Source organism: Neovison vison, chromosome 7 (genome assembly GCF_020171115.1).
Source record: "Neovison vison isolate M4711 chromosome 7, ASM_NN_V1, whole genome shotgun sequence".
Lineage (NCBI taxonomy): Eukaryota > Metazoa > Chordata > Mammalia > Carnivora > Mustelidae > Neogale > Neogale vison.
The window spans coordinates 153,180,649-153,207,120 of NC_058097.1; the positions used below are offsets into that span (position 1 = coordinate 153,180,649).

Below are 26,472 nucleotides of genomic sequence, written 5' to 3' on the forward strand. Positions count from 1 at the left end.
GACAATTCTGGTCCATATAGTTATCACAACATGTCTGTGAGGTGGGTACTTTCCCCATTTTGAAGATTAATTAACTGAATCTCAGAATTAAAGAAGCTCCACGTTATCCATCTTTGTAACTGAAACCTAGGATTTGAATCCAACTTTGGTTCAGTGCAAAGAAAGTGCCTGATTTCCACATTGGGCACATTGTCTGTATTATCCTTTCTTGAATATACTTATAGCAGGAACATATTATGTCTTGTTTGACACAAATCCACAGTTGGTAGAAAATTTATGAAATGTTTTAGATGAAGTCTCACACCTCCAGCCCTATGAACAATTCACTTGCCAAGCACAAGTTAAAATGGAACTCGTTTATAGGTGATTCTCTGGAATTATGTTTAAATGTGTTTCAAAATCAAGAATTATAGGCTCTGAGCTAGAGCTCTAATCCCATTAAAATTCATTTTTTGGTATTATATAGTGCGTGCTAATTGTTGTTGCTGTTTTGTTCTTTAAAAGACCTGAGCATCTCAACATATTTTCAGAGAAAAGAGTCTGAGCATTCTGCTTCGAATCTGCTGGGTCTTGACACTGTAGATGATGGGATTCATCAAAGGTGGGAAAAGGATGTAGATGTTGCCCATAAGGACATGGATCACAGGGGATAGATGCTTGCCAAAACGGTGCACCATTGTTAGGCTAATGATAGGGATGTAGAACACCAGAACAGCACAAATGTGGGAGATGCAGGTCTGCAATGATTTATGCCGCTCCCCCTGAGAGGCAATTGCCAGGACTGCCCTAAGAATCAGCACATAGGAGTAGAGGATCAGAGCAGCATCCAACAACAGTGTGAAAATGACCAGCATCAGGGCATAGTAGCTATTAAATCTGATGTCTGAGCAAGCTAGGCGGAGAAGGTCCTGGTGCAGGCAGAATGAGTGAGACAGGATGTGGGAACGGCAATAATGGAAAAATTTCAGATTGATGATGGGGGGTGTAATAAAGAAGAAACTCCTAGCTACTATGGTAAGCCCAATTTTGAGAATCCTGGAATTAGTCAGAATGGAGGAATAACGCAGTGGATTGCAAATAGCAATATACCTATCAAAGGCCATAGTAAGGAGGACAGAGGACTCCATGAAGGATAGACCATGGATGAAGTAGGACTGGGCAATGCAGGAATCCAGGCTGATTTCTTGAATGAACCCCCACAGGATGCCCAGTACCGTGTGCACTGTGGACAGCCCTATGGATAGGTCAGTGAGGGCCAGCATGGCCAGAAAGTAGAACATGGGCTGGTGCAGGCTGGGCTCAGTCCGGATCACATGCAGCACCATGCAATTGCCCCCAAACACCAAGGTGTAGGTGGTGAAGAAGGGAATGGAGATCCAGGGATATTGTTGCTCCAGGCCCGAAAATGCAGTGAGAACGAAGGTGGAAGAATTCACACTAGGGCTTCTCAAAGTGATCATTCTGGCACTGGGACGCTTCTTCCAGGCAGTAAGAAAGTGTTGTGGTGTGGGTATTAAGGAGGGCACATATTGCATGGAGCACTGGATGTGGTGCATAAACAATGAATCTTGGAGCACTGAAAAAATTAAATTAAAAAAAAGGCAAAAAAAAAAAAAAAAGGAAATGCTCCAATTTCAAATGAGCTAGGTCAAGTTTCTAAGCAAACAAAATTATGCTTAAAGTTAACTAAGTGTAGGAAATATTAGCCAAGCAACTCTGTTCTTTAGAGATATATTATCTGCTGCCTAGAAGAGAATAGTGTCCTCCCAATATCATTTCAGAGCTGTTATTTATCCTCTGGCAGATGCACGGATGTCCTTAGAAGCCACAAGTGAAAATGAATAGACTAAAAGAGGAAGCTCTTTTCTAGAGAGGATATATTGCCTGGGATGCTTTCTTGGAGATTCTGGTCAAAAGCACAGCTGTAAAATTGAGAGCTGAGGTTCTCACAGTAATTATTAGTTTCCTCCCCTCTGATTCATTAAATGAAGAGTGAGATTTAGCATTTAAGTATCCAAAATCTATTTAAATAGTCACTGTGTACCCATAATTTTCTATTTTCTGCTGTCTCCAAGTGAATTTTTCCTCCAAACGGTCCTTAGACATTCCTGTGTTGTTCCATCCCAGATGACACAGCCAACAAGTGCTTTTTTTTCTCTGCAGTGAAAAGCAGAGAGGAATATTTATGCATGAGATCTTTAGTGAGTGATCTCCCATGAGAGCTCTCATGCTGAGATGTTCAGCTTACCTGTGCCCTTGTGACAGGGAGACTTGGGCTGAAGACTCTTGGGTTCTGACATCAGCCTAGTGTTCTCCTCCACTTATTCATTCTCTCAATCAGTACATTTAGTATTTATCTAATATACATTTATTGAAGGGGTGAGCGAGTTTTTTCTCTTCCTTAGAACGTAGCATACTAAAGATCAAAAGGAAGGCCATGTGGTGCATAAACAATGAATTCTGGAACACTAAAAAGAAATTAAATTAAATTAATAACAATAATAATAATTTTTTAAGCGAAGGCCAATGTGGCATAGTTAAGTCCAGAATTTCAAATAGCCTCCTTGCAATAGCATTAATTGTCTTCTTCCACACATTGTTTTCCTGCTTGGGGTTCTGGTCCTGGGAGTCATCATAAAAGGGTTAAAGGGTCTTAGAGTGTAGGCAGGTGTTTTAAAGTCTACACTGGCTTTTATGTTTCATTTCATCCTTCCAATATGTTCAATTAGTTCAGATTCTGGCTTCCTCTTGTGACCCATTCCTCATCTTTGTTATCTTAGCACACCAGGCAGCCCTCAGGCTACCCTTCTTCTGAATGCACCCTCTATCAGACACTGTCACACCCCTTCTAGAATCCTCTCCTCTGTTGTTTCTTGCCCTGAGCCCCTCTCCATGTAAAATAATATACCCACTATTTTTATTTGCCTCCTTCCTTGAATGATTGGAGTATTTACCTTTTGAAGAAAAATACGTATGCCTTGATCACTTCTTTTCTATCTCAATTGAGTTTTCCTCAGAGTCTTTGTTCTTGGTCTTCTCTCTGCCTAGAATTATCTACTCCAAGTACTTTGCACAAAACTTCCTTTCATCATTCATGGTTTTACCACTCAGAATTCCTTTTTCTTCCTTGGTGAAGAAGTTCAAGGTAGCTTCCTCAGAGGAATTCTTGTAACCCCACCATGAGTGCCCCCATCCTCTCCAATAAATTACTCCCCTAAAAATACCCTGCTTTGTGTTTATACCACTTCTTGTATGCTGTTTCCCATGAGATCTACTGGAAGCTCTAGAAAACCAGGTGCCGTGTCTGGTTTTTGCTCACGGAAATGCAAAGTGAGGTTTACCAGGGAGTGGGCATTTATCAAATAATTATTAAATTACTGGAATACTCTATGAATTCAAGTTGTACAATTACAGCGGTATAAAACAAGTTAAAGCAAATGCATTATTAAAAAAAAAAAATACCGTGAAGGGGCACCTGGGTGACTCAGTGGGTTAAACCTCTGCCTTCTGCTCAGGTCATGATCTCAGGGTCCTGGGATCAAGCCCCACATCAGGCTCTCTGCTCTGTGGGGAGCCTGCTTCCCTCTCTCTCTCTGCCTGCCTCTCTGCCTACTTGTGATCTCTTTCTCTGTCGAATAAATAAATAAAATCTTAAAAAAAAATACCATGAAATCTCAGCACTCGTATCTTAAAGTAACACATCTGATCGTTTGTTGGCCACATGATACCAAATATTGCCCGCCTATAAAAAGTTTACATAATACACAGAACAGATGCTGCCTTAGGCATTCCTGCTGACCTTGGACAAAACACTCTGACTCCAGATATGATTCCTATCATTGCAGTCTGACCCAGACATGGAGTTTTGGCCCTGGAATGATGACAAAAGATTCAAACATTTTGTGAATATAAGCATGCTCTCTTACAAGCTTTTTCTCATACAAGCTTTTTCAGCCTAGCCACAAAGGTTGCAGGTGCTGCCTCAGAGAATAACAGCCTTTTAGCAATAAAAGAGCAACAAATATTGGAGATTGTTTCTAAATTCTGTTTTGATATAGGATGAGAATCAGGAGAGAATAGTGTCAATGAGAAGAATAAATGACCATTTCAAGAGGGAAGTAGTCACATATGTCAGATGCACAATATGGTCCATTTGTATTGAAAAGGAAAAAACATAAAACATCATTTTCCAAAACATCATGCTGTGATGCCCCCTCTCTGTCAGTGCGCGTAGTATTTCTTTCTGAATTTCTAGCAACCAGAGGAATGCCTGGCATGACATAGATAAGTAGTGAGGACACACAGCAGTCAGTTGGAGTCCGGGCCGTGATGGGATTCTGGCATTCACTCTGTGCTTTGTCTGGAATGTGGATTTGGAAAGCATATCTATGATCAGATTAAACAGATCATTCTTTCAGAGGAATCTTTCCTTACATCCTCCAGTTCAAACTGGCCTCCATGTTCAGGTATCTCTGTCTTTTTCTTCTATTCTTTGGACATGATCCTCTGATTACTTCCTACCTTTTTCAGGTTAGGTAGGGTGATGACTAAGAGTCCTTATTTACTCTAAAAGCCTAAAGGAGGAGTGTTGGATGCTAAAGTTAGATTTTTTATCATTATATTGAATAAAAAATATTTCTGTTGGCCAGAATAGTCCAGGTTTTTGCTTGTCTACTGGTATCATTATTTAATGACACCTACACGCAACCTGCTTTGGACAGTAAATTGGAGGATCTCACTCTTGACCCGGTAGTTCTGCTAATGGTCCCATCTGGATACCAGCAGGGGGCAGAAGAAGCCCATTGAATTTTCACCTCCTTAAGGGTGCATAAGCGGCTTTGCTTTACAACTGGTGAGGCCAAGCAGTTCAGAGTCTTGGTACACCTGGAGAGATAAGAACCTTCTATAACACTAGCACAAAAAATTGGTGTTCAGTTGTTCTCAGCATGTTAGCATTGGTGTCAACTTTTCCACCACAAACCCAGCATGGGCTTAAAACCCCAGATTATAGGAATGGTGACTATTATTAATTTTGTAAATGTTCTCATTATTAAGTATTACTTGTGCATCTATTCTTACAATGTATTTTGATTATTAGTTTACATAAGATAACTATAAATAATAATCCCACCATGACTGAAATATTGAAAAATGATTGTGCATAATTTAGAACCATGATAAAAAGTTCTATTACACGGTACATCTGTTTAACTGTAGTCAGGTGGGTATCTGAGAAGGTTCCATTAGGATTTGTATTGTTGTATTGTTCTATGGCCTAGAGGATCTCCATCAAGGAAATGTATCTCTTTTCTTTTTTGAAATGTTTCTCTTTTAATACTTTTTCTACATTTCAGACAAAGTCAGACAACTGATAAAATCCAGACAGAATAAGATATTAAACCCTGAGTAAAAGATTTAAACTAAGCAGGAAAGTGCAAATGGGAAGTAAATCTAACTTAAATGATATAAGAGTAAGGAGCTAAAGTTTCGAGGATAAATACTTGAAGAGTTACACATATTTTAACCTGTGGAAATTACAGGATAGACTAAGAGGATCTAATTCAGTCCCCTCCCTTTCAAGATGAAGAAACTTGCAGGGTCCTTCTAGGAAATGCAGGACAGGAATACACACTGCTAGGCTTCTGCTGTTCTCCGGGGTATTTGGATGCCTTCAGTGTGGCCGCCAGAAGCTCCCTCTTCCTTACTGCTCTTGTTCTCTCATCTTCACTTGTGGAGAAGAACAGCTTGGTCAGAAATAAATAAATAAATATATATATATATATATATATATATATATATATACTGCCATATTAAATCAGCGAGACCTACAAAACCAGTATTATACAGATTTTATATATAGGTATTATATAGATTTATAGTTAGATCTAAAATTACGATTTATTAATGGTAATATATATTACCATGATCATCATAACCTGTCCACTAATTTACCTTCATGGAACCACCAGTTTATTCTCTATAATTAACAATCTGGTTTCTTTTTCTTTTTTTTTTTTCCAATTTATTTTCAGAAAAACAGTATTCATTATTTTTTCACCACACCCAGTGCTCCATGCAAGCCGTGCCCTCTATAATACCCACCACCTGGTACCCCAACCTCCCACCACCTCCCCCCCCGCCACTTCAAACCCCTCAGATTGTTTTTCAGAGTCCATAGTCTCTCATGGTTCACCTCCCCTTCCAATTTACCCAAATTCCCTACTCCTCTCGAACGCCCCTTGTCCTCCATGCTATTTGTTATGCTCCACAAATAAGTGAAACCATATGATAATTGACTCTCTCTGCTTGACTTATTTCACTCAGCATAATCTCTTCCAGTCCCGTCCATGTTGCTACAAAAGTTGGGTATCTGTCCTTTCTGATGGAGGCATAATACTCCATAGTGTATATGGACCACATCTTCCTTATCCATTCGTCCGTTGAAGGGCATCTTGGTTCTTTCCACAGTTTGGCGACCGTGGCCATTGCTGCTATAAACATGGAGTATTATGCCTCCATCAGAAAGGATGAATACCCAACTTTTGTAGCAACATGGACGGGACTGGAAGAGATTATGCTGAGTGAAATAAGTCAAGCAGAGAGAGTCAATTATCATATGGTTTCACTTATTTGTGGAGCATAACAAATAGCATGGAGGACAAGGGGCGTTAGAGAGGAGTAGGGAATTTGGGTAAAATGGAAGGGGAGGTGAACCATGAGAGACTATGGACTCTGAAAAACAATCTGAGGGGTTTGAAGTGGCGGGGGGGGGAGGTGGTGGGAGGTTGGGGTACCAGGTGGTGGGTATTATAGAGGGCACGGCTTGCATGGAGCACTGGGTGTGGTGAAAAAATAATGAATACTGTTTTTCTGAAAATAAATAAATTGAAAAAAAAAAAAAACTACATTGAGATATCACCTTACACCAGTTAGAATGGCCAAAATTAACAAAACGGGAAACAATATGTGTTGGAGAGGATGTGGAGAAAGGAGAACCCTCTTACACTGTTGGTGGGAATGCAAGTTGGTGCAGCTTCTTTGGAGAACAGAGTGGAGATTCCTCAAGAAATTAAAAATAGAGCTTCCCTAGGACCCTGCAATTGCACTCCTGGGTATTTACCCCAAAGATACAGATGTGGTGAAAAGAAGGGCCATCTGCACCCCAATGTTTATAGCAACAATGGCCATGGTCGCCAAACTGTCAAAAGTACCAAGATGCCCTTCAACGGATGAATGGATAAGGAAGATGTGGTCCATATACACTATGGAGTATTATGCCTCCATCAGAAAGGACGAATACCCAACTTTTGTAGCAACATGGATGGGACTGGAAGAGATGATGCTGAGTGAAATCAGTCAAGCAGAGAGCATCAAGTATCATGTGGTTTCACTTATTTGTGGAGCATAACAAATAGCATGGAGGACATGGGGAGTTAGAGAGGAGAAGGGAGTTGGGGGAAATTGGAAGGGAAGGTGAATCATGAGAGACTATGGACTCTGAAAAACAATCTGAGGGTTTTGAAGGGGCAGGGGGTGGGAGGTTGGGGTACCAGGTGGTGGGTATTATAGAGGGCATGGATCGCATGGAGCACTGGGTGTGATGCAAAAATAATGAATACTTTTATGCTGAAAATAAAAAAATAAATTTAAAAAAATTTAAAAAGAAAAAAAAAAGCTCTCCCACCAGTGTGTGTCTCACATTCTGACAGCCCTGTTACTTTATATCCCTGTGCTAGGCCCTTCCATTACTCACAAGTTTGCAAGGCATTCCTTCTCCTTCATTCATATCATCACAGGAAGGTGTCCATCTTCTTCCTACCACTGATGAACCCCATCATTTATGGCATCAAGACTTACTGGATCCACTGAAGCACTATCAAAGTGTTCTATCTGAAATAGATAGAAATCTTGTGTGTTCTCAGCCAGTTAATTCCCCATCAGCTGGATTAGTTGTGACAAAAATCTCAGTTCTTGTTCATTTCTAATGTCTAACCCCTCACATGTATCTGAATAACCCCTTTCTCTTTTAGTTGTAAGAACCTAGTAAATGTATTCATTTAATAGCACCCAGAGACAAACAACCAGAAAATAAAAATCAGTCCTAGAAAAGAAATCAGTAACTTTGTAAAGCAAGTTGGAGATGGAAGAATAATTTGGGAAGAACTCTGGCTCTTACCCATTTTATGAATGTGAATACCTGAGATTGTTCTGTACCGTTTGAAGGCTGTTAAAGTGAGAGACTGCTTTCCATGAGGCTACATGATTTTAAAACAAGAATAGTAATCTCTAAGAATGACATACAGAGGCTGTGTAGTCTGTCCCTCTCTTTCATCCTTCTCTACCTCATGCTAATGTTAGTAGTGAAATAGAACAATAGCCAGATAGTACTGAATTTTGCCAGAGGTGGGCATTTACCTCTTGGAGACACTATTCATCTGACCCAATAGCTCTAAAGTGGTGCTTATTGATTTGTTAATTAATAATGTCTACTGACCCTTTCCCAATATTAATGTTGCATATTTTGTATTGTGGATAATTAAAAGAAGCAAAAGCAGGAAAGGAACACTTGAGAATTTGGATGGTAAGAGGCAAAATCTAGCAATAAAAGTGAAAACTAGAGTTACATATCTGATGGAGTTTGTTTCTATAATAAATCCATCTTTAGCTTAAATAATTTTACACAATTCTACTTAAAAAGAGTTCTCTTCTAATAGAATCCTCACCAAATTATAGAATCTGGGCCTTTTAACATTATTAGTATTTCCCATCCATCTTCAGGTCCTTCATTGACCTACTGGACCATCCTTATTCCTGCCTGCCCACTCCCCCACATCATTCTGATTTCCAGAAGCCATGTGTAGCCTGTTTTCTCTTAGATGCTTACACAACCCTTCTTTCCACTTTACTTTTATGTCTTCATTTATCAATACCAATCCTACTGTATCCAGATCTGCAAGACCTTTGCTCTTCTATGGTTTCTCTGCATATAAAGTCCTAACACTCAGGTCAATATCAAATGTGAAGGCCCCTTCAGCAGATAACCAAAGCTGTCACCAAGGTACACTTCTGGCTCCCCTCTGATCCTGAAGGCTTCGAAAATTCTCATTTATGTATTTATAAGGACACCTTGTGTGCATCTCCATTCTGAGTTTAGATGAAGATTATATATTAATTTAATTAATCAATTAATTTCTTTACTAGTGGCAGTATTTTCATGGTCTTTCTAACTATATTCAGAACTAGAATGTTTGAGGGGACAAAGACCACTTCAAGGTCATTTTATCTCCAGCATCTAGCATCCACATAAGTGGCCTTTGACTGAAGTGATGAAATCAGGGTATATTGCTGTTGGCAACACTGTACTGTTAACAAGAAAGTCAGAGTAGAAATCAGAGGCATCAAAAAGAGGTGGAGGTGGGAGCAGGCCTCCAATCACTTCCTGGCTATACATGCTAAAGCATTTTCAGAAGAAGAGGATGCCATTTGGTGTAAACTCATGATGAGATTGCAAGACAGCAGTGAATATGAAGCTACCAAAAGTTCCTTTTCACATTTGCCTTAGTCATATATTGAACAAAATATTACCAGTTACTTCAATGCAGACCATGAAAGGCACTAAGGAAGAGCCTCTGAAACTCCCTCTCCTGCTATGTGAGAACTTCATGTTGGTCTCCACTGTAAGAGGATGGAGGGAACCAAGATAAGAGTGATGGGGAGGATGAGTAAGGGGACAGCAAAACTTGAAGGAAAATCAGAGAGCAACAGTGGTGTCTTCAGGCAGAAGAGCTTAGTGGATTGAGGGTTATGAGGTTCTGGACAACTGGGGAGAAGAAGGACATATAAAAGCAAAGCTAAATAAAGATTTGATTTAAATAAATGATAGGAAAAATCTAGACCCCAAATCAAGCCTCAACCTGAATCCTTTTCTAAGGGAAAGTCAAAATTGTCTGCAGGGTCTGTTTCCCACATGTTTGACTATTTACAACCTCTCCTTTCATGAAGTCCAAAATATAGATATATTTTCCCAAGATCTGAACTAGCCCCTCATTTTTTTATGTCTTAAACTCCTTGCCCTTCCATGTCCTGAACAATTCCAATGAGAGACACAGGGATAATTTAAATAAACCATTGCAATGAAAAGAAATGTTCTTTATTAGGCAAGAGCCAGGTGCTCAAAGCACTTTACAATTTCCCTAAGTTCAGGTGTTGGGTTCTGGGGACCAAGGGACTATTCCTGGAAAACAGGAAAGGGAGCTTAGTGATATTTGTGGGCCAGGGCATTGGCCACACCAGCCAGCACCTTCTGAAAGACAGCCTGCACCTGTGGGGTGAATTCCTTGCCAAAGTGGCGGGCCAGCACACACACCAGTACATTGCCCAGGAGCTGTGGGGAGGAGACAAGAGACATGAGCCTGGTTAGCCAATAAACTCAGCTGAGATTCAGCATTTTCCAGCCCCATCCATAACCCCAAGCTGTGCCCCTAGAATATAAGTAAAAAGAGCTGGATCTCGGATGTTATTCTCTATGTGATATCAACCATATCAGCCTGATTTTACATTTAGAAATGTTTCTTGCCTTCTGCCTTAATGCCAAGCTTAAATTATTACGGTTATTCTTTCCACCTAGGCAAAGGAGCAATCAGATTTTATCCTCTTTATTTTCAAAGGAAGAGACTATGGAAAAGGTATTAGAAAAAATGATTTGGAATGGATTGAAAGCATTTTGTAAATAAACACTCGAAAGTTTAATCAGAACAATGAAGAAAACACATTGCAAAGAACAAAAAGAGACAAGAGGAAACAATTGTGAGCAACAGGGTAAAAGGAAAAACAAAACAAAAAAAACCACAGTCCTGAAGACTCCATACTAATGCTATTAGAATACCTCCTTCCACTCTAAACAGCATCTAATGCCCATACTCTTTCTGAATACCATCAGCTTGACCTTAAAAAGGAAGAAGGAGAATATTGAGGATCCGCAGACTCACCTTGAAGTTCTCAGGATCCACATGCAGCTTGTCACAGTGCAGTTCACTAAGCTTAGCAAAGGCACCGTTGAGGTTGTCCAGATTCTTCAGGCCATTAATAAGGGAGTTCACTACCTTCTTGCCATGGGCCTTCACCTTGCGGTTGCTCATAATAGCATCAGGAGAGGACAGGTCCCCAAAGGAGTCAAAGAACCTCTGAGTCCAGGGGTAGACAACCAGCAGCCTGAGGGGTGACAACAGCACAGAGGGCAGAGGAGTCAGAGCCTGTCAGAAACCCAGGGGACTGAGCCATTTCTGCCAGCCCAGCTTCAATTCATCAGTCTGATTTGCCACCTGGAGACCAACCTTCCCAGGGCCTCACCACCAACAACATCCACCTTCACCTTGCCCTGAAGGCTGGAAACAGCAGCCTTCTCCTCAGCACTCAGATGCACCATGGTGTCTGTTTGTGATTACTAGGGAACATGGCTGTGTCAAAAACAAGTGGAAGCAGCAGCTGGCCCTGCTCTTCCATTTGCGCCCAGCCCTGATCTTGCCCTCCCCTGTGGCTGTGAGATTGGCCCATGACTGGGTGTGGTTCGGCGACTGCCATTCCTCTTCTTGGCAGTTCTGACACCGGCTTACGAGTCTGAATTCAGACCTGCTGTCGTCTCTCTAGGTCCCTAAGTCCCATCAGCAATACAAATTGCTAAAAAAAATAAATAAATAAATAAATAAATAAATCATTCTCCTTGGTAACAATATTCTTACAATTTTGAAAATCACAACTTAGTAATCTAACAGGATGTCTCTTCAATTTTCTCATGAGTGGCAAAGAGACATTTTTCTCAAGTTTAATTTGAAACTGTACATCCTAGAATCAGAGTCGTGGCTTCAGTCTGGGAGCCTTTACAAATATACAAGGCATTAGTTCATAAGACCAAATGACCAACAGGCTCCAAACAAAAAGCAAATGTCTAGTCAGTGTTTTCCTTTCCTCTTTGTGTACTGGAGCATCAATACAAAAGGACCTCTCTCCGAAGGTCCCTGGTTCAGATTGTCCTCTAGTTCCAGTAGTTCCCAGAGAGAATAATCACTCATTCATTCATTCATTCACTCACCAACCACTTCGGTTAGTAGATATTCATCTCCTGCTTATGAAGGAAAGTCATAAGGCATGGTAGTCCCGTTGGACAGTATGAAATAGGCAGCAGAGTTTTTACAGCATAGGGTATGAGTGTGAGGGATAAGAAGAAATGCGAAAAATAGGAAGAGGGGAAGGGTTTGGAAAGATTTTCTTGGATAATGTTGGAAAGTGCATTCAGGCCAGGGTGCAAGGGGTCACAGGTGACAGGTAAGCGTGTAGTTTGTCTGGAATGGGAAGGTGGGGGCAGGCATTATTTATGGACTAGTCTGAGGCAAGTAAAAGAGGGAGGATAGTCCTCAGAGCAGGCACACTTGATGGAGCAGGCTATTGCTGGCAACACTGCAGGCAAGGGAAGCAGGGGAAAAGGAAACACAACAATGCCTTGACCACTCATTATGTCTCTATTTGAGCACCATCTTTTTCACTAATTGTAGGAAACAGGTCAAAGCCTGAGGGCTGTGCCTGAGGTTGAAAGTCTTCCACAGAGGCCCTGTAATGCCAGTATTCTCTCTATTTAAAACCTTCTTGACCATGTCTCTGCTCTGGAGGGAGAAGTGTCAACAACCGATGATGTGTATGGTGTATGGTCCCCTTCCATTCTAATTTCCCTGGACCTTTTGGAACAAGACAGGAAAACATCCTATCTGCAGACCCTCACGGATGCGCAATAGGCCCAGACAAATAATAAAATAAAATAAGTGAAATGCATCAGGAAGATGAGCTGAAGGTTCTTTATTAGGCAGAAACCCAACCCTTGATGGTGGACTTTATTTCCCCCAGTTCAGAAGACAGAATTTAGGGAAACAGGGTCTTCCAGTGGTCACCAGGAAATAGGCCAGGGTCTCAGTGGTACTTGTGAGCCAGGGCAGTGGCCACACCGGCCACCACCTTCTGATAGGCAGCCTGCACCTGAGGGGTGAATTCCTTGCCGAAGTGGTGAGCCAGCACACACACCAGCACGTTGCCCAGGAGCTGTGGGGAAGGCAGACATAGACATAGATACATCATTAAGAGAGAAATCAAGCTGGGTTTCTGAGAAACTGAGCCAACCATCATTTTTTTTCTGCCCACACTCCACACTACAGCCCAAACTGATGTTCAGGTTATCTTCATCAGCATAAACGAGTATCTCACATATATATATATATTATATATATATAATATATATATATTTTTATATATACACACATACACATGTGTATATATACATATGTGTGTATATGTAATTAAACATATACATATGTATATACATATGTGTGTATATGTAATTAAACATATACTTAATAATTAATTGATTAATTAGTATGGTGCTGGGATGTCTTTTAGAAACTACTCACTGCCCTACTTCTCTACTTCTGGTCCATCATCCTCAGACATTTCCTTTCCTTCCCTTTCCATTGAATCTTGACTCTCTAAAAATGCACTTTTTCTTTTTTGTTTTTTAAATTCAATTAGCCAGCATATAATACATCATTCATTTTTTATATAATTTTCAGTGATGCATTAGTTGCTTATAACACCCTATGCTCATCACATCACATGCCCAATTACTCTTTTATTTTGAGATGATTTATGGCCTCTACTTGGAGGGGCCCTGCCAATCCCCATATAGAGAGACAGAAAGAGTTTTCCAAGCATAGAAGGAGAAGATGAGAGCTAGTGTGCGTAATGTGGGTATTGAGTAGGGGAAACAAGTTAAGGGGAATAGAGAAGGGCAACAGATGAGTAATTAAGTGAAGAGCTTGATGCAATGAAAGTTTGGGAGAAAGGAAACAATATGGAATACTGAAAGAAAACATATGACATTATGGAAATTTTGACAAGCATTCCATGATGATACCTACTCCAGGAAGGTGGGGGGAGAAGAGGTAGGCAAAAGAAGCAGAGTGAAAGACTAGAAAGCGCCAAGGAAGGAAACGGAGCATATCCTGGACTCACCTTGAAGTTCTCGGGATCCACGTGCAATTTGTCACAGTGCAGCTCACTGAGCTTAGCGAAGGTGCCCTTGAGGTTGTCCAGATTCTTCAGGCCCTCGCTAAAGGAGTTCAGCACCTTCTTGCCATGGGCCTTGACCTTGGGGTTGCCCATAACAGCATCAGGAGAGGACAGGTCCCCAAAGGAGTCAAAGAACCTCTGAGTCCAGGGGTAGACGACCAGCAGCCTGAAGGGTAACAACAGCACAGAGGGAAGAGGAGTCAGAGCCTGTCAGAAACCCAGGGGACTGAGCCATTTGCGCCAGCCCAGCTTCCATTCACTCTCTGTCAGCCTGCTTTGCCACCTGGATACCAACCTGCCCAGGGCCTCACCACCAACTTCGTCCACGTTCACCTTGCCCCACAGGGCGGTGACGGCAGCCTTCTCCTCAGCAGTCAGATGCACCATGGTGTCTCCTTGTGGTTGCTAGTGAACACGGTTGTGTCAGAAGCAAGTATAAGGAGCAACTGGCCCTGTTCATCCTTTTATATCCAGCCCTAATCTGCCCTCCCTGCTGCTGTGAGATTGGCCCAGGCCTGGGTGTGGTTCGGCAGGGTGAGGCATGAATGGTGAGTGCCATCCCTCTCCTTGGCAATTCCGACACCTGCTTCTGAGTCTGAATTCAGACCCTCTGTCTTCTCTCTAGGGATCTCTAGGTCCCATCTTAATAATAAAGTTTCTGCTAAAATCATTCTCTTTGGCAAACATAATCTTACAATTTTGAGAATCACAACCTCGTAATCTCTTAGAGAGTGCTCTTCTGTTTTATTATTTTTAAACATTTTTTTAAGATTTTATTTATTTATTTGACAGACAGAGATCACAAATAGGCAGACAGGCAGGCATAGAGAGAGAGAGGAGGAAGCTGGCTCCCTGCCGAGCAGACAGCCCGATTCCGGGCTTGATCCCATGACCCTGAGATCATGATGAGCTGAAGGCAGAGACATAACCCACTGAGCCACCCAGGCACCCCCCTCCGCCCAGTTCTAAGTATGTCTTCCTTCTCTTAGTTCGGATTAAATCATCCTAGGAAGAAAAACACACACACACATTCATTCATTCATTCATTCATTTCTTTATTTAGTCATATAGTCAAACAAATGATGATTTGAAAATTGAATTACATATGAATCAAGAGTGTCCTGTGAAATAACAATTCTATCAGCTTTTGTGGATCCACAGATGAAAACATAGAGATCTCTTGACATACTAAGAAATAAAATAACACAAAAATCAATTACAAACCAAAATTATTGGTAACACTGAGGGAAGCAATGCTTTTAATTAACTCGAGACATTAAAAAAAAAAAAAACAAATGGTTTCTTCCTGGAGTGATAGAGAAGCTTCTCTGTAACTTGAAATGAGGGGAAGGAAAGTAGAAAGGTACTCTGGCCTTGGCTCAGATTTTTTTCCCCCCTAGACCACTAAGAATGCTACGTATGTAAGAATTTGTTTTATTCAAATTCAACACCTATAATCTCATTTTCTCTGCATATTTTTGTTTGCTTCAACATTTTTTTACTAGCTTATATTCTTCTACCCCTACAGCTTTTCTAATATCCCTCGCCTATCTTTCTCTCCTGCATGTCATGTGTTTTGAAGACTAACTTCTTAGGCAAAGAAAAACCAGAGAGTTCTGCTCCTTACCAATAAAAGATACCATAAGAAAAGCAAAATAAGTCAAGCAGAGAGAGTCAATTATCATATGGCTTCACTTACTTGTGGAGCATAACAAATAGCATGGAGGACACTGAGAGATGGAGAGGAGACGTGAGTTGGGAGAAATTGGAGGGGGAGACAAACCAGGAGAGACTGTGGCCTCTGAGAAAAAACTGAGGGTTTTTGAGGGGAGGGAGGTGGGGGGGTTAGGTGAACCTGGTGGTGGGTACTATGGAGGGCACGTATTGCATGGAACTCTGGGTGTGGTGCATAAAGAATGAATTTAATGTAATTTTAATTTTAATTTTAATTTTAATTAATTTTAGAAAGAAACAAACAAACAAACAAACAAACACACCGAAAGAAAGAAAGAGGAAAGAAAGAAAGAAAGAAAGAAAGAAAGAAAGAAAGAGAGAAAAGCCAAAACAGCAAGCCTTTTTGAGTTCAGCATAGGATCTTGGAGTTCCTGGAGGGCCCTGCTGGTTCTTCTTCCAACTTCCCATCACCTGTACCTCTTGCAGCTTAGCCTGCTCCTGAATTCCCATTTTCTTTCAGCAAGGAAAGGGCCATGCATTTTTTAACTTACAGTGTTTCTCCCACCTTAGAATCTTATTTTAATCCAGGCACCCCGATGTCTAAAATCACCTCGCTTGTCTTTGTTGGCGACAAACATTTAACAGAAATTTTTCATCCTTTTACCTCTAACACTCAGAAACCCCAACTACAAAAACATTTCTAGGTGAACCAGAAGGGAAGGACTTCTCTGTTTCTAGCTGTTTGAAATGAACTCCCTGTATTCCCACTTCCATTGCTCCATTCCCTAAACTACCTTCTCCATCATTGCTAAGTATGTAAGGATTCCTCTCCCTTTTCACTTGTCCCAAACCCCAGCCAGTATTTGTCAACAACCTCTCCTTTGATCATTCTCAGATATGTAGGAAAGGCTTGGTTCTTGCCTGGCAATCTGAGGGTTAGGTCAGAATTACATGCCCAGTTCTAGCGTTTTCTCTTTGTATTCATTCTTCTCTAAAACCCTTAAGCAAAGATGTTCTTACTACTGGTCTATTCCTGGGGCAAGATTCCACATGCTGACTTCCAGGAAAAGGGGAACTTCCAGTGTGTTAAATGTTTAAAAATACAGACAGACAGACACACACACACACACACACACACACATTGGGCTTTGGACTTAGAGTTTCATTTTACTAAATTTAAAACTTCGTTAGCTTTACCATTGTTTTACATCCAGGCTGTTCTCAGGACTCGATTTCACAACTCTGATGTTAGAGTTCAGGTATAAGTGTGCAAAGGGAGGTCTTCTAGGGAAGTTTGGACATGTGTTTTGCAGGAAACTTTGTCATGAGAAATTCTCAGAGCTTTCTAAATAACAGTATTATATAGGCTTATACTTTCCTGTAAAGGCCCCAGCTTTTCCATCTTGACTGAAAGAAACTGGCATCTACTTGGACTTCCCCTACTATTCTCTGTACTCAGAAAGAGATACCCTATGTTTTCTTGTCTCTTCCTCTTTCAGCCTTCTTTTCCATGAATGACCTGGGGACCAAGATTTTTCACTGGCCACTGCTGCATCCACCTTGCTCCTGGCTTGAGGACAGGAGTTGCTGTTCTCTCTCCCATCACCGTTGCTACTTAGCATGACTGTAGAGGGAGACAGACTTCTCCTTTTCTTAACCCATTACCTGGCAGGGATAGTCTTCAAGTTATAATAACACATCAAAGGTCAGACATATCAGATGAAAATAAGAATAAACTGATAAATATTATTATGTTCTGGGCCTCAGTCTCACATCCAGATCACATTCAAATATTCTAGAAAGCTTTTTAACCCACTGCCATCTTTACCACTTTAACCTTACTTCTACCCTGTGAAGGGCCTCACAAGATGTGTGCTTTAGGTTGGTCCCAGCCCCAGTGAACACGAAACAGCACACATACATGCACGTGAACATGCCCCCACGTGTGAACATGCACACAGATGTGCATGGACACACATATACACACACCCTAAGTTCCCAAGAAAGTGACATAAGGACCTTTTTCCCCTTTTTCTCCAGTTTGCCAAATTTTTATACTTTGATGTTTTGAACCAGGACGGACCTGGTGAGTACAATCTAGCCAGGAGATTGATAAAATATGTGCTAATAATTACAGAATGATTAATGTCTCAGTCTATAATCACCAGACAAATATTTCCTCTATTGGGCTCAGATCACCATTCAGAATTAGATTTTGTTGATACCACTATGTGGGCCAAGGTGTTGATTTATGGTGAGAAATTTAAATTTTCAAGTTAAATTTGAAACTGTACATCCTAGAATCAGAATCTAGCCTTCAGTCTGAGTGCCTTTACAAATATACAAGGCATTAGTTCATAAGACCAAATGTCCAACGGGCTCCAAACAGAAAGCAAATCTGGTCAGTGTTTTCCTTTCCTCTTTGTGTACTGGAGCATCAATACAAAAGGACTTCTCTCCGAAGGTCCCTGGTTCAGATTGTCCTCTAGTTCCAGTAGTTCCCAGAGAGAATAATCACTCATTCATTCATTCATTCACTCACCAACCACTTCAGTTAGTAGATACTCATCTCCTGCTTATGAAGGAAAGTCATAAGGCATGGTAGTCCCGTTGGACAGTATGAAATAGGCAGCAGAGTTTTTACAGCATAGGGTATGAGTGTGAGGGATAAGAAGAAATGTGAAAAATAGGAAGAGGGGAAGGGTTTGGAAAGATTTTCTTGGACAATGTTGGAAAGTGCATTCAGGCCAGGGTGCAAGGGGTCACAGGTGACAGGTAAGCGTGTAGTTTGTCTGGAATGGGAAGGTGGGGGCAGGCATTATTTATGGACGAGTCTGGGGCAAGTAAAAGAGGGAGGATAGTCCTCAGAGCAGGCACACTTGATGGAGCAGGCTATTGCTGGCAACACTGCAGGCAAGGGAAGCAGAGGAAAAGGAAACACAACAATGCCTTGACCACTCATTATGTCTCTATTTGAGCACCATCTTTTTCACTAATTGTAGGAAACAGGTCAAAGCCTGAGGGCTGTGCCTGAGGTTGAAAGTCTTCCACAGAGGCCCTGTAATGCCAGTATTCTCTATATATTTCAAACCTCTTGACCATGTCTCTGCTCTGGAGGGAGAAGTGTCAACAACCGATGATGTATATGGTGTATGGTCCCCTTCCATTCTAATTTCCCTGGACCTTTTGGAACAAGACAGGAAAACATCCTATCTGCAGACCCTCACGGATGCGCAATAGACCCAGACAAATAATAAAATAAAATAAGTGAAATGCATCAGGAAGATGAGCTGAAGGTTCTTTATTAGGCAGAAACCCAACCCTTGATGGTGGACTTTATTTCCCCCAGTTCAGAAGACAGAATTTAGGGAAACAGGGTCTTCCAGTGGTCACCAGGAAATAGGCCAGGGTCTCAGTGGTACTTGTGAGCCAGGGCAGTGGCCACACCGGCCACCACCTTCTGATAGGCAGCCTGCACCTGAGGGGTGAATTCCTTGCCGAAGTGGTGAGCCAGCACACACACCAGCACGTTGCCCAGGAGCTGTGGGGAAGGCAGACATAGACATAGATACATCATTAAGAGAGAAATCAAGCTGGGTTTCTGAGAAACTGAGCCAACCATCATTTTTTTTCTGCCCACACTCCACACTCCAGCCCAAACTGATCTTCAGGGTATCACCATCAGCATAAATGTGTGTGTGTATGTGTGTAGTATATTTTTATTTTTATTATACATATACTTAATAATTAATTGATTAATTAGTATGGTGCTGGGATGTCTTTTAGAAACTACTCACTGCCCTACTTCTCTACTTCTGGTCCATCATCCTCAGACATTTCCTTTCCTTCCCTTTCCATTGAATCTTGACTCTCTAAAAATGCACTTTTTCTTTTTTGTTTTTTAAATTCAATTAGCCAGCATATAATACATCGTTCATTTTTTATATAATTTTCAGTGATGCATTAGTTGCTTATAACACCCTATGCTCATCACATCACATGCCCAATTACTCTTTTATTTTGAGATGATTTATGGCCTCTACTTGGAGGGGCCCTGCCAATCCCCATATAGAGAGACAGAAAGAGTTTTCCAAGCATAGAAGGAGAAGATGAGAGCTAGTGTGCGTAATGTGGGTATTGAGTAGGGGAAACAAGTTAAGGGGAATAGAGAAGGGCAACAGATGAGTAATTAAGTGAAGAGCTTGATGCAATGAAAGTTTGGGAGAAAGGAAACAATATGGAATACTGAAAGAAAACATATGACATTATGGAAATTTTGACAAGCATTCCATGATGATACCTACTCCAGGAAGGTGGGGGGAGAAGAGGTAGGCAAAAGAAGCAGAGTGAAAGACTAGAAAGCGCCAAGGAAGGAAACGGAGCATATCCTGGACTCACCTTGAAGTTCTCGGGATCCACGTGCAGTTTGTCACAGTGCAGCTCACTGAGCTTAGCGAAGGTGCCCTTGAGGTTGTCCAGATTCTTCAGGCCCTCGCTAAAGGAGTTCAGCACCTTCTTGCCATGGGCCTTGACCTTGGGGTTGCCCATAACAGCATCAGGAGAGGACAGGTCCCCAAAGGAGTCAAAGAACCTCTGAGTCCAGGGGTAGACGACCAGCAGCCTGAAGGGTAACAACAGCACAGAGGGAAGAGGAGTCAGAGCCTGTCAGAAACCCAGGGGACTGAGCCATTTGCGCCAGCCCAGCTTCCATTCACTCTCTGTCAGCCTGCTTTGCCACCTGGATACCAACCTGCCCAGGGCCTCACCACCAACTTCGTCCACGTTCACCTTGCCCCACAGGGCGGTGACGGCAGCCTTCTCCTCAGCAGTCAGATGCACCATGATGTCTCCTTGTGGTTGCTAGTGAACACGGTTGTGTCAGAAGCAAGTATAAGGAGCAACTGGCCCTGTTCATCCTTTTATATCCAGCCCTAATCTGTCCTCCCTGCTGCTGTGAGCAGATTGGCCCAGGACAGAGCACAATCTTATTGGTTTGTGAGAATGTAGGTTACATCCTCATTCCTCAGTTCCCTTTAGTTGCCCTGAGGGTGGCGTTCTAGGTATCCTGTCTTGACTCAGAATCCCTGCTTTCTCTCCCCAGTTCATCCCCCTTCAGCAGTGACTTCCATAAGTATACTACTGGTCTCATTCTGTGCAAATGCTATAGTCTGATATAGTGGAAGGTGTCTCAGCATTTAACTCATCTAGTTCTTTCACTTCATAGATAAGAAAACTAAGCCCTAGAGAACAGAAATGTTATCAAGTTTACTCTATGTGGGTCTTCACTTTGTCTCTAGAGATATTTGTAAGTGGTTAGAATGAATAAATGTTTTGGCATACTTTTAACTTGTTTTTTTTTTTTTTTCCTTCTTTGGATAAATGCTTCTAGTAACAAAACTTTTTCTTTTCATTCCTTCACTGAAATAAATGTCCATTGAAAGAATGAAAAATTAATGAATGTTTTTCTCTACTACCCACTGAAATAGATCGGGGAAGCATGGATTTAATGGAAAGAATGTAATGAGAGAGAAAGAAAAAAGTATCAGAAACCTATAACATGATTATTTAAAACTATGATATGACCAAAGAAAGAATGCAGAGGATTTGCAATGAAGCTTTATCATTTTCAACCAGGTTAAGTTGGACAGGGTTTCTGGGAAAATGCAGGTACAGAAATTTCCAATTGTGTCATCAGGAAAAAAGAAGAGTTAGACCTAGAAGTGAAGATTCAAAGGGAATTTTTGTCTTTTCTGAATTCAAAATAATATTAATCGACTACAGATATATGCTCTCTAGCACAGCTAGATGGAAGGAGGGAGGTAGAAAGGGAGGGAGGGAGAGTGGGAGGGACTCACCAACAGAAAGTAAGAGAATGAAATGGGATGGAAGTCAGAAGTCAAAAAAATATAAAGAAGAGGAAGAAAGATAAGCAATTTCAAAATTTATGATGATATAGACCAAGAAAACTCTCAGGCTTTGCTGGTGACAGTGTAAAATGGTATAACTGTTTTAGAAAATATTTGGTAGTAGCTACTAAAGCAGAATATATGCAAAACCAATAAACTAGCGATTATTCTTCTAGAAATTCAGAAATGCATGCTTGTGTGAGTCCAAAGACTGTAACAACAGTATGCACGAGGATCCCAAGCTTCTAGCAACTTAAATGGTCTTCATTCAGTGGAACAGATAAATTATGATATAGAGAAAGAATGAAATATTACACAATGAAAAGAATCAACTACTGCTTCACTTACAGAAATACAGATGAATTGTACAACATAACATCAGTTAAATTAATTACAGGGGTTCCTGGAAGGCTCAGTCAGTTAAGTGTTCAACTCTTGGTTTTGGCTCAGCTCATCATGGTTGTAAGATCAAGCCCCATGGAGGGCTCTGTGCTGAGCATGGAGCCTGCTCGGGATTCTCTCTCTTCCTCCCACCAGCCCCCCTCCTGCTGCTCACCAATCTGCAGGCACAGGCACTCTCTCTCAGTCTCTCTTTAAACAACAACAACAACAAAAAGTAACCAGAGTCAATGATTCAGTGTATATGATTTATATGCAAAAATCAGGAAATGTAACTGTAAGCCAGCTCACAAGGAGGAGTGTTATATGATAGAAAGGTGCAGAGGAGCCATGAATGATCTTAAAACTGTTATACGTTATCTGTCTTTAACCTGAAAGCCAAGAAAAACTATAGAAAACTGCAAGGATGTGGGTGACATGATTTGATTTGTATTTTTTTTTAATTATTATGGCTTCCATATATTAATAGATTTAAGGGGTAAGATAAATGCGAGACAAATAAGATGATATTATAATCGGGGTGGGATGGTAAAAAACCATTTCTATTTTCAGGCTCAAGCAATGGATGATGCATTATTCCCTAGCTGGGAAATTGATTAGCAGGGATAGATTAGGAAACAGCTGGAGGTTTCTTGGACATACTGTATTTGATGCGCTCTTGAGCAATCAGATATGGACATCACATAGTTAGAAATATGGGTCTGGAACTCATAAAGAATACAGTCAGGTCTAGAATACACAGTGGAACAGAGCACAGAGGAACAGATCAGAGTATATTGTATAAACTGCTACCACTACCTCTCAATAATGACAGACAAAGCACTTTACAGTGATCTCCTTAAAGCCTTGGAACATACTTGTGAGGTAGGGATTTTTATTACATTTTACAAACAGGAAATTCATTCTGGAAAATGTTAACCAAACCTCTCAAGGTGATGGGGGTTGGTTTCATCTTTCACTGCTAATCCCAAGGCCCTGACTTTTCACTTCTATGCCAGGGACTCAGGTGCAGACTTTGAAGTGATGGCCACAAAAGTGGATGTGCATAGTTGCCAGCTCCACACAAGAGACCTCTAGGTGCTTTCTGTTCTGAGAATAGACTTTTCCTCTTCTCATTCATGAGACAGGATCCCGGCTTTCATCAATGACCTCACCACTCTCTACTGCACTCAGTTCCAAGGCCAGTGGTATCTTGGTCACAATGGCCGCTTATTTGAGTTGTTCTTAGTATCAGTGCTTCTGTGAAGTTTAGTCCTTTGACCTCATTATAGTATCAGTACATTCCTGTGGCTAGATGCAAGCTAGATCCTGCCTTGTCAGTTCTACATCCACATGTGGATCAGTTCCCCTAAAATTCGCTATGTTACTCTTGTGTGCAAGAAATTTCACTGGTGCTTTGCTTATAATAGCTTCTTTTCCTGCTTTTCCAGGCAGTGGTGTTCCTAATTCTATACCGCTGTACTGCTTTTTTTTTTTTTTTTTAAGGTTTTATTTATATGTCAGAGAGAGAGAGAGCACAATCAGTGGAGGGGCAGGTTTCCTGATGAGCAAAGAGCCAATGCAGGACTGGATGCCAGGACCCTGGTATCCTGACCTGAGCTGAAGGCAGATGCTTGACAGACTGAGCCACCCAGGCATCCCCACTGCATGGCTTTTAAGGGCCTAATTTCTCTTCTGTCACTTTGACCCCAGCATACTAATTCCTAAATTTGTCATTTTCTCACATAAATGATCTTTTATCTCCACCAAAGGTTTAATGGAATTGGAAATATGTTCCAGGTCACAGAACTAGCAGATAAGGTACAGATTCAAAGCAAGGCAGTTAGTTCCTATGCTTTAGGGTTAGTTCCTCCATTAATACCACTGAAGACACTAGGGAAAGTTTAGAGCATAGTTCTTACCTGGGTCTCTGGAAAGGTCCCTCACCACTCTCTTACAGCTAATAAAAATGTGTTTCTTATATTATTTAATATAAGTGAAATACAGCATCAAAAACTCTGAGATTATAAAAATAGAAGCATAGACAGGTCCCCTACTTGAAGTTCTAATGTGCCCCTACTCACTATATCAACCATTTTCTTGCGTTTCCCAAGAGTACCTCCATGCACTCCCTTGTTCTGAAGACACTACTCAGCTCAAGTCAACTTTCCCTTCCTAGAAGTAACTGCCCCTTGAAACCACTCAAATCTGCAGAATCTTCTATTTCCCCAAATAACCCCCTTCCCTAAAGAAGTGCTTTCTTTTGTTGAATCAACATAAAAGGTAAAGACAGAGAGAGAAGACAAAGAAATTCATTACAGGGCACAATTTTTATTTTAGTTTTATCATATAGCAGGTAAGTCTGGAGGCAGGGCACTGTGCCTGTCTTCGGGAGACAGACTCTTGGAACTCAGGCCCTCCAGTAGGCACTGAAGTAGTTGGATTGGCGCTTCAGTGGTACTTGTGGGCAAGAGCATTAGCCACAGCTGTTGTCAGTTTCTGCCAAGCAGCCTGCATCTGGGGGGTAAACTCCTTGCTGAAGTGGGTTGCCAAGACAATCAGTATCATGTTGCCTAGAAGCTGGGGAAAGAGTAGGATAAAAATAAAATAGTGCCTAGTGAACAGAAAGCTTCAAGCTGGCCACATTGATTTCCTTCCTGATAAGAAACTGAGCAACTTTCAGGACCCTGATCCCAAAAATGTATACCATGATATGCCAGACATTGGCATCAATATGACTCCCAGCCCTGCTCACCCATCATGCTCTATCTTTCTCTCATTTGCCCTCAACTTCTGAGCCCAAAACATTGCCATGGTTGGCTTCTCTTTTCTAGAAACTCTGTCTTTTTTAAAAGTAGGATTAGAGGACCGCAAGGGGCCTTACTATAGATAGTCTTAGTCCCCAGATAATATATTCATTCAAATTGTTTGGACCCTCCCGTGACAAAGAATCTTAAACCATGTATACAAGAGCATTTCATCACTGCTAAAAGGGGAAGGGGACAGAATTGTCCATTGAAAAGATTAATCTTATTTTGTCTTGTTTAGTCCTGGTTCTAAACTCAAGAATCATTTAGAAATGCATTCATCATTTTTAGAGAAAACTTCAGTTACCAAAAGTAAGATATTCTTGCTGGAATTGTATTCTCCCAGCCAAAAACATTTAACTCAATTTTGGCCAGTGTTCTTCACACATGTATTTTTTTCAGAAATGTAAGATGACCAGTGGCCTTCACTGGTCACAGTAATTACCCTGCTTGGCCTTACCTCTGATCTTTGGAACAACCTAACTACCAAAATCAAGCCTTTCCTTGAAGTATAATATCCCAAAGAAATGATTTTATGGGATCAGACTTATCTACCTGTATTTTCTAACATATCTACACTGTAAATATCTAGGATGAAAGAACAAAGCACAGGCATACCCAGACCTTACCTTGAAGTTCTCAGGATCCACATGCAGCTTGTCACAGTGCAGCTCACTCAGCTCAGCAAAGGTGTCCTTGAGGTCATCCATATGTTTAACAGCATTTCCAAAGGAGGTCAGCACCTTCTTGCCATGGGCCTTGACCTTGGGGTTGCCCATTATTGCAGACTCAGAGGACAAGTTGCCAAAACTGTCGAAGAACCTCTGGGTCCATGGATAAACAACCAGGAGCCTATGGGATGTTCACAGTCACAAACGAGATGGGAAGTCAGAGTAGGTAAGAAAACTGACCAATACCCCTCCAGGAATACTTTCTGCCTTTCTTTCCCCCTCCAGTGCCTACCTTCCCAGCACCTCGCCTCCAACCAACTCCACATTCACCCTGGCCCACAGGCTAACAACAGCGGCCTTCTCTTCAGCAGTAAAGTGCACCATGGTGTCTGGGAGCTTACTGGTGACCAGTAATGTGCCAGAAGTGAGTCTGTGGTGCTACTTCTCCGTGTGCCTTTTATTCCTCATTTCTTGTTTCCAAGCCCTTGCTTCTCCCAATGAAATTAGACCATTGGTCAACAGTGGGTTGTCACCACCAGGGTGGGGTTTGGACAAGGGAGGGTCAGCAGGATGGACATCTGGGTCTCTGATAACGTTGGAAGGCTCTATCAGGGGGATTCTGCTGTCCTTTCCCCACTGTCTACTAGGCATCTCCTATCTCAAGCTCCCCACCCCATTATCCCTGAGGTGACCTTCTGGGCTGGCCATGAGGCATGACTAGAATTAAGAGGGGTAAGAATTATAAATCTGTTGGGCATTATGTCAGATGTTTACAAGGTATCATTCAGTCATTCATCTTGGATATAAAAGAAGCCACAGCTTTTCCTGGTCACCTTTTTTTCTAAAACTTAAATGGGGCTCATGCTTTTATAGTTCTTGTAAGAAGAAAAGACTCCAGTGTAGCATCAGTTCAGAAACAGGGCAGGT

General features: G+C 41.4%; 5 protein-coding genes across 5 annotated transcripts; all 5 read right to left on the reverse strand.

The window, feature by feature from the left end:
- Positions 1-497: 497 nt before the first annotated feature.
- On the reverse strand, positions 498-1,463 carry LOC122913536 (olfactory receptor 51V1). Its single transcript, XM_044260228.1, is given in 1 exon segment — positions 498-1,463. A coding segment is annotated over 1 exon segment (963 nt). The 5' UTR covers positions 1,461-1,463.
- Positions 1,464-10,128: 8,665 nt separating this feature from the next.
- Positions 10,129-11,484, reverse strand: LOC122912652 (hemoglobin subunit beta-like). Its single transcript, XM_044258683.1, has 3 exons — positions 11,334-11,484; positions 10,989-11,211; positions 10,129-10,384 (listed from the first exon to the last, which is right to left on the reverse strand). Exons 1-3 carry the CDS (start codon positions 11,423-11,425, stop codon positions 10,256-10,258), a joined length of 444 nt encoding a protein of 147 aa, XP_044114618.1. The 5' UTR covers positions 11,426-11,484; the 3' UTR covers positions 10,129-10,255.
- Positions 11,485-12,831: 1,347 nt separating this feature from the next.
- LOC122912653 (hemoglobin subunit beta) lies at positions 12,832-14,555 on the reverse strand. The gene is made up of 3 exons (XM_044258684.1): positions 14,405-14,555; positions 14,053-14,275; positions 12,832-13,086 (listed from the first exon to the last, which is right to left on the reverse strand). Exons 1-3 carry the CDS (start codon positions 14,494-14,496, stop codon positions 12,958-12,960), a joined length of 444 nt encoding a protein of 147 aa, XP_044114619.1. The 5' UTR covers positions 14,497-14,555; the 3' UTR covers positions 12,832-12,957.
- Positions 14,556-19,069: 4,514 nt separating this feature from the next.
- LOC122912654 (hemoglobin subunit beta) lies at positions 19,070-20,642 on the reverse strand. The gene is made up of 3 exons (XM_044258685.1): positions 20,534-20,642; positions 20,182-20,404; positions 19,070-19,324 (listed from the first exon to the last, which is right to left on the reverse strand). Exons 1-3 carry the CDS (start codon positions 20,623-20,625, stop codon positions 19,196-19,198), a joined length of 444 nt encoding a protein of 147 aa, XP_044114620.1. The 5' UTR covers positions 20,626-20,642; the 3' UTR covers positions 19,070-19,195.
- A 3,751-nt stretch (positions 20,643-24,393) lies between these two features.
- On the reverse strand, positions 24,394-25,958 carry LOC122914180 (hemoglobin subunit epsilon-2). Its single transcript, XM_044260811.1, has 3 exons — positions 25,838-25,958; positions 25,504-25,726; positions 24,394-24,647 (listed from the first exon to the last, which is right to left on the reverse strand). Exons 1-3 carry the CDS (start codon positions 25,927-25,929, stop codon positions 24,519-24,521), a joined length of 444 nt encoding a protein of 147 aa, XP_044116746.1. The 5' UTR covers positions 25,930-25,958; the 3' UTR covers positions 24,394-24,518.
- Between the last annotated feature and the right edge of the window lie 514 nt (positions 25,959-26,472).

Coding starts and splice junctions, on each gene's coding strand:
- LOC122912652 (XM_044258683.1), bottom strand. CDS start 11,425: ATGGTGCATCTGAGTGCTGAGGAGAAGGCTGCTGTTTCCAGCCTTCAG. Junction 11,212..11,333: donor GGTGGTGAGGCCCTGGGAAG/GTTGGTCTCCAG, acceptor GTCACCCCTCAG/GCTGCTGGTTGTCTACCCCT. Junction 10,385..10,988: donor TGGATCCTGAGAACTTCAAG/GTGAGTCTGCGG, acceptor TCCTCCCCACAG/CTCCTGGGCAATGTACTGGT.
- LOC122912653 (XM_044258684.1), bottom strand. CDS start 14,496: ATGGTGCATCTGACTGCTGAGGAGAAGGCTGCCGTCACCGCCCTGTGG. Junction 14,276..14,404: donor GGTGGTGAGGCCCTGGGCAG/GTTGGTATCCAG, acceptor GTTACCCTTCAG/GCTGCTGGTCGTCTACCCCT. Junction 13,087..14,052: donor TGGATCCCGAGAACTTCAAG/GTGAGTCCAGGA, acceptor CCTTCCCCACAG/CTCCTGGGCAACGTGCTGGT.
- LOC122912654 (XM_044258685.1), bottom strand. CDS start 20,625: ATGGTGCATCTGACTGCTGAGGAGAAGGCTGCCGTCACCGCCCTGTGG. Junction 20,405..20,533: donor GGTGGTGAGGCCCTGGGCAG/GTTGGTATCCAG, acceptor GTTACCCTTCAG/GCTGCTGGTCGTCTACCCCT. Junction 19,325..20,181: donor TGGATCCCGAGAACTTCAAG/GTGAGTCCAGGA, acceptor CCTTCCCCACAG/CTCCTGGGCAACGTGCTGGT.
- LOC122914180 (XM_044260811.1), bottom strand. CDS start 25,929: ATGGTGCACTTTACTGCTGAAGAGAAGGCCGCTGTTGTTAGCCTGTGG. Junction 25,727..25,837: donor GGAGGCGAGGTGCTGGGAAG/GTAGGCACTGGA, acceptor AACATCCCATAG/GCTCCTGGTTGTTTATCCAT. Junction 24,648..25,503: donor TGGATCCTGAGAACTTCAAG/GTAAGGTCTGGG, acceptor CTCTTTCCCCAG/CTTCTAGGCAACATGATACT.